The sequence below is a fragment of the Poecilia mexicana genome, unplaced genomic scaffold (genome assembly GCF_051168715.1).
Source record: "Poecilia mexicana isolate PSO_F unplaced genomic scaffold, ASM5116871v1 scaffold_20, whole genome shotgun sequence".
Classification (NCBI taxonomy): Eukaryota; Metazoa; Chordata; class Actinopteri; order Cyprinodontiformes; family Poeciliidae; genus Poecilia; species Poecilia mexicana.
In genome coordinates, this window is record NW_028263389.1 from 22622128 (window position 1) to 22629032 (window position 6905).

At 42.1% G+C, this 6905-nt stretch overlaps 1 protein-coding gene across 1 annotated transcript; it reads left to right on the forward strand.

Moving 5' to 3' along the window:
• Positions 1–461: 461 nt before the first annotated feature.
• LOC148153477 (uncharacterized) lies at positions 462–6585 on the forward strand. Its single transcript, XM_088001654.1, has 4 exons — positions 462–508; positions 695–1792; positions 4660–4768; positions 6433–6585. Exons 1-4 carry the CDS (start codon positions 462–464, stop codon positions 6583–6585), a joined length of 1407 nt encoding a protein of 468 aa, XP_087857780.1.
• Positions 6586–6905: the final 320 nt, after the last annotated feature.

Here is a 6905-nt window from a genome sequence, read left to right on the forward strand (position 1 = left end):
ATGCTTGATTAGTTTTTTTAGAATCCAGTGGCTTGTGGGCGGGGCTTAAGTTGATTTTGTTTCCATTCCATGACATCATCTCTGCTGTTGTGTGATCTCTATGACATCATAACTGACATGAACACAATTATTAAGATTCTTTAGATTTCTAGTTCTTTTCTCAAACACCGCTTGGCGTGAACGCATCTCGTGAATCATTTCTGTGTAGTTTAACACAATTTTCTTTTTTTGAGCAAATCAATCCAGTAATTTGTCAAAGACACTTGTGTTGAAAAATAAGTACCATTATGCCATCTTATAGAGGATGTTTACCTGTGGAGCTCTATGCGCAAGATATGCTGGACTTCAGCATTTCCCAATCAGGTGAGGGCAGCCATGTCCCCTTATTTACCTTGGAGGAATTTCCTGAACTCAAGAGAGAGGAGTCCCCAAGACATAGGCAGTCGAACAGAAATGGCAACATGTCAACCAAGTCTAAAGCAAAGAAAACCAGGAAAGTTCAATTTGCTTCTGGTCAGCTGGCCAAAGCCCATGACCAGGGGGAAAGCACTCTGAGAAAGCCACTTATTCCATCTCGGAGTGAAGTTTGTGCTTCACAGACGATGGTGGCCCCATTGCAGCCAGACCCGGCCTCTGATCAGAGGCCAGCGGCTCCTCCAAAGCCTGATGATGCAAAAAAACATCCAATTTTAAAACTTCTTCAAAGAGAGACAATTGTTGAAGAAAATCATGGTGATAAAAACACCAGAGCAATCATTATGATATCAGAGTTGGAGTTTCATGACGCCCTGAGCGCCAAAGAAGACATGATCTCTGCTCTGCGACAAGAAAACGCAGCTTTACTGGAAAACATGGAGCGTCTCAACAGTGAGCTTCGGAAAATGGAGGCTGTGCAGCAACAGGCCAATGAGAAAGCTAGGCAGCTAGAGTCTGACCTAGCTAATGAAAGGAAAAAGGTTCAGGAAGTTGAGAAGTTAAGCCAAATAACTAAAGAAGTTCAAGCTGCACCAGTCCACCAACATCAGGAAGACCAGGAGAAAAAGGCCTTAAGAGACGAAGTGATGAAGTTGACTGAATTATTGGAAAATCAGCAAACTGAGCATGAAGACATGATTGCTGCTCTGTATGATCAGCGGATTAAGACGGACAAAGACCGTCGAGATGCCATCAGAAGGGCTGACCAGCTGAAAGCAAATCTGATGGCTGAGAAGAGCAAAACAAAAGAGACAGAGATTTGCTTAGCAAAGCAGATGGAAGAAACATCTAGACTACAATCTGCTCTGGACAAAACGGAGAGAGATTTGGATGAAGGAAGACGGCAGTGGGAGCTGGAAAAAGTACGTCTTCTGACCAACAACCGAGAAACATCCGAGGTGGAACAGCTGAAGTATCAGTTGCAGTCACAGATAATTGCTCATGAAGATGAGATTGCTGCTCTGTATAACGAGTTGGTGAAGAGGAGCAACGACCACCAGGATGCCATCAGAATGACTGAGCAGCTGAAGGAAAAACTAAATAAAGAGAAAAACAGACTGAAAGAGACTGAAGACAGCTTAGCTCGGCAAAAGGCAGAGAAATCCAACCTCCAGGCTGCTTTGGTCCAAATGGAGAGAGCCTTAGAGGACCAGCGGCGCCAACGGGAGCAGGAAAAGCCTTGTCCTATCACCAACAAACAAAGAGATGAGGTGGAGCAGCTGAAAAAGATTCAATACCATGAAGACACTGCAAGGAATATCCTTGAACTGATTGCTGAGAATACCAGAACACAAGAGGCTGACATCTGCTTAGCCAAGTAATTTTAAGAAGTCAAAAATAAAGTTAGGGCTGCACAGTGGCACAGTTGGTAGCACTGTTGCTTTGCAGCAGAAAGGTCCTGGGCTCGAGTCCCGCCCGGGATCTTTCTGCAATGCAGTCTCCCTGTGCATGGTGGGTTCTCTCCGGGTACTCCGGCTTCCTCCCACAACCCAAAAACATGAGACTCAGGCTGACTGGTCTCTAAATTATCTTTAGATATGACTGCATGCATGCATCACTGTTTGTCCTGTGTTGCTCTGTTAAGAATCATTTACATGATTAGTGACTTATAATCATGTTAAGTATAATTTACATTATTAGTGACTTAGTTATTTGCCAAGTATCATCCTATGTAAATATTTGTTGTTAAGTATAATTTAAATGATTAGGGACTTGTTTATAGTTGTAAGTTGTTCAACATAATTGACATGATTAGTGACTTTGGCTGCATTCACACTGCAGCCTGAAGTAACCCAGTTCAGATTTGTTTTTGCCTTAATGCGACCTGTATCTGACCTTTTCAAATGTGACTCGACTCTGAACAACCAGGTCGCATTCATCCAACCTTGGTCTCTCTAAATTCTCCTTTGGTGTGAGTGTGTGTGTGCATGATTGCGTGTCCTGTCACAGCACAGCAAAATCAAAGCAAACATCAGTCAGAAAACTGATGTCTACTGAAAAACCATCTCCAAACTATCAAACAGATTGAAATGCTAACTGGACCCCAACTCCCCAACCTTAACTTTTAACCCCCACTTTCATCCTCTTTTCCCAACTCTTACCCTTAAAACACACACACACACACACACCTAAACACACGCTGACATGATAATCCAGCCACAAGAGGTGCACAGTCCCAAGTGCTCCTGGTGCTGGTCCCAAGCCCAGATAAATGGAGAGGGTCATGTCAAGAAGATAATCTGGATAAAATATTCAATCAAATATTCATGCAGGCATCAAAAAGTTTAGACAATAAAATACACAAACTAACATTAAGACACACACACACACATACACACGCACACACACGTGTTGCATCTTTTTAATTTACAAGGACATGTGTCATTGTTGGCCTTGTACTGGCATTGACTCCCCAACCCATTTATTTCTACAACCTATCACTAAAACTAACTGTTGTGATTTAAATAGTTATATGTTAAATATACTTCAGATAATTAGTGACTTCGTTATAGATATATGTTAAGTATAATTTATGATTATAAATTATCTAATCATTTAGTTATTAGCATAACTAAATGATTAGTTATGCTAATCATTTAAGCATAACTTAAATAATTAGGGACTTATTTATAGTTGTATGTTGTTAAGTGTAATTTACATAATTAGTGCCTTATGTAGGTTCATGTTAATTATCATTTGCGAGATTAGTAACTTATTTAGTTGCATATTTGGTGTAATTTACATGATAATTTACATTTGAGTGTAAAGTCTGATTTTATTGGGGAAGCAGTGTTTTCATTTGAACCATGTTCAACGAGATCTGGATTTGTCTTTTGTCCCTATCCTGCCTTCTGTTCTCTGTTGCTGGGACACAGACACCTGTTGCCATTGTCAGCTGTCGCCTTTGCTTGTTCAGTAAAAACTGAACACAAAATCTTAAGCAAAGTCATCTGAGCCTCCATTATGACTGCAGAAGAGTTCACTACGCAATACTAACCATTAATGCTACACGGCTAATCCTAAACTTAACCTAAATTTAATACACAGCTTAGTCCTAATCCAGGGGTCTCAAACTCAATTTACCCAGGGGACCGCTGGAGGCAGAGTCTGGGCCACATAATGGATTCCACAAAACACATTTTAAAAATATCCTCAAATGTCATCAACATTTAATTATTTCTGTCTAGGTTCAAAACGTAGGAAAAAAGTAGCAGCTTATAGTCTGGAAAATAGGGTATACATTTTCTTTTTCATAACATGCGTTTTTGTTAAGAAAAATAGATATTTTACTTTGTCCTTTTTTGCTTCTCCCTTTTCTGTCCGCTGTTTTTCTGCTGCATCGTTATGTTAAGGAGGAGAGCTGCCTTCTATGTCTCCTTTTGGAACCAACGTCACTGCGTCAGACGCTGTGGGGCGTTTAGGTCCAGTCACTCGGTGCCATCTTTACAGGCCACAGACCGAAACAAACTTTATCCCAGTGGTTTTGTTGTGTTACTGACTGCAGTGAAGTTAGTTTCGAGTTGGATATTGCATTTTCCAATATCTGCCGAGCGAGCGGCGTTTAGCTCAAGTTGATCTTGAGCTAAACGGCTGGCTAATTTCGACCAGACATTCTCTAGCTCCTTCCTCACGCGCTCGGAGGTTCACTTCACTGCAGTCAGTATCACAATAAAACCACCGGGATAAAGTTTGTTTTGGACTGTGGCCTGCAAAGATGGCACTGAGAGACTGCACCTAAACGCCCCACAACGTCTGACGCACTGACGTGATGTTGGTTCCAAAGCTCTATTGGCCAGTAGTAGAGGAGCTGGGCATAGAAGGCAGCTCTCCTCATTAACATAACGATGTAGCAGAAAACAGCAAACGAAAAATACAGCAAGAAGAAAAGGGAGAAACAAAAAAAAGACAAAGCAAAATATCTATTTTTCTTGACAAAAACGCATGTTTAGGGGAAATAAAAAAGAAAATATATACATTACTTGACGGAAACTCGTGTAAGGATGGTCCTCCATAGAACTGAAGGCTTTGGCTTTGACAAAGACATGATGAGAGTGTGACAAAATTTAGTTTATTCCACTTGGCGTTACTCTTGTTCTACGTTTTATAGAAGTCTTTAGCCAGCTAGCAACATATGGAGAACGTCTCGACGCGTGACGTCATTACCGCTTAAACTTGTCACAACAGCGCGGCGGATGACGAGCAGCCCAGTAACTGTCGCCTTTCTCTGCGTTTGATCGTGGCATTTGTTAATGGTAGAAAGTACCGCAATGGCGACTGCAGGGAAGGGAAACTGGTACCGGACCGGTCCATTATCAGGCCACACTATTGTTACAAGCGTAGTGTGCATGAAGTCAGTGTAGCTTAGCCTAGCACCGAATGTCAGCCATGACGAGGAACGGCGGGCGGCACTTCCTTCAGAGGGCCGCTCACCCTGTGGGCCCCACTAATATTATACTTTCATATCACGGTGGGGGCCACGAGAATGAGACCTCTGGTCTAATCCTAACCCCAAGTCCAAAAGCAGAACTCCTTTATATGAGGCTCCAGCTTTGGGCCTCACAACATAATATCTATTGGAATTACGTGCCTTGCAATGTGAGAAATACTAAAAAGCACACACTCAGCTAATTAAACATCTGGTGCTGTTCGGCATGGCTAATTAGAGATTAATTGTTGTAAAAGACTAGGACATTTGTCTCCATGCTCTTTTCCTTTGTTACATCTGTCACACACATACAACGTGGTGAAATGACTTCTTTATGTGTGCATTTGTGTTATTAGTGTCCGTTTGGTTAATTTGCAGTAATCTCAAGGCGTCACCCTCTTTTGGGATTAAGACATATTTAAGCACATCCACCGCACCATCGGTTACACTAGATAATTAGGCAAATATCTGTAATTAAACACCACCATCAGAGCATTCTGTAGCTGCTTTAGTTTAACGCAATTCATTTCACTAGCAAGGACCACGCCACAAAATATAGATTTGAAGATTTATTAACTAAGGAGATGGGATGGGTGAGGGATAGGTTGGAGAGAAGGGATGAATGAGATCAGCTGTGGAGAATGATAGGGCTTTGGAAGTGAAGATTCTGAGTGGGGACTAGTCTTTGGGACACTATGCATCTTTATATTTCCCGGCCCGCTTAGGATCCACAAAAGAGTCTGATTTTAATTATTGCGAATGTATGAGCGTTAAGCTAGCGATGACTGGATGCGGATGAGGCTGCTCTGATACAAAACGGATGAGTAGTGATCGGGTGATATGCCTGATTTCAGTAAGACTTGCCGGAGATGACAGGAGAACCAAAAACGAGTTGCTAGATTTCCTGATTCTGAAATAGAGAGGATTGTGAGGAGAAGCGTTTGCTGCAAATCGGGATTGGACATAATTATAAATGGTCTCGTATGGGCTGAGGAAGGAATTAAGGCGGAAAAGGTAAATGGGGCAAGAGACGTTCCAGGACGAGAGAAAATAATGCCACAGATGCATTTCCATCTTGCAGGAACAATCGATGATAAGGGTTGCACCAATTAGTCGATTCTTTTCTCTGCAATGACTTTTTTCTGGGCTAGTCGACTAGTTGCAATCACATGACAAAACAGATTTTTCCAAAGAATTGAAAGAAGGTAGACTAGGTGAGTTCGTCAGAAAGCTCAAATTGTATAAAAATGTAAATAATTTAACAAAGGCAAACTGTAAATTACAGCATAGGCTGCCGCAATAGGGACGTTGGTTAGCGCGGCGGTTAGCGCAGCGCCCCGCATACAGGCTGTCAAATAAACTAGTGCCAAAAAAATCCTTAAAAAAAAAAAAAAGACTACCGGAGTAATGTGCGACAACGCGTCATGATGTCAGGCTTTTTTATCCCTCAACTACCCCAACTGATCAGCGTCACCCTGCGTATTGGCCTGGCAGCTTTACGCTCTTATAAAGATATGGTTTGTATTTTCCAGATTACATCTGGAAAATACAAGCTTCATCCTGAGGATCTGATAGAGGCGATCTCGGCCGCCGTCTGCATGTCGGTTCAGAGAGCCGAACCGACTCTGAGTCAGCAGAGCCTCCCGCTGCGCATCGGGCGGAGGAGCAGCAGGAGGCTTCGTTGAACCAAACGGGATCTGTTCATAATAAGTTTGGTTTATGATATTCCAAAAGCACCACTGTGGTCAGTGTGATAATTTGACTCCTATACAAGTAGCTATCCAGAGATCATCAGCATCAGCCGGTGTTTAGAAAAAAGAAAAAAGTCAGACCCGACTTTGTGCAACAAACTTTTCTCCGCTGAAGAATAACCTGTTCATTGCTCTTTTAATTCTGCATACTAGACTTAGTAAAAGCGGGAGAGAGGTGTCAATATTTGCCGTGAAAATAGCTGATAAAGCCTCCAAGTAGTTGTGAAGGGTTTTTGCGCTTACGTCACTATGAC

Coding starts and splice junctions, on each gene's coding strand:
- LOC148153477 (XM_088001654.1), top strand. CDS start 462: ATGTCAACCAAGTCTAAAGCAAAGAAAACCAGGAAAGTTCAATTTGC. Junction 509..694: donor ACCAGGAAAGTTCAATTTGC/TTCTGGTCAGCT, acceptor TCCAATTTTAAA/ACTTCTTCAAAGAGAGACAA. Junction 4,769..6,432: donor ACTGCAGGGAAGGGAAACTG/GTACCGGACCGG, acceptor TGTATTTTCCAG/ATTACATCTGGAAAATACAA.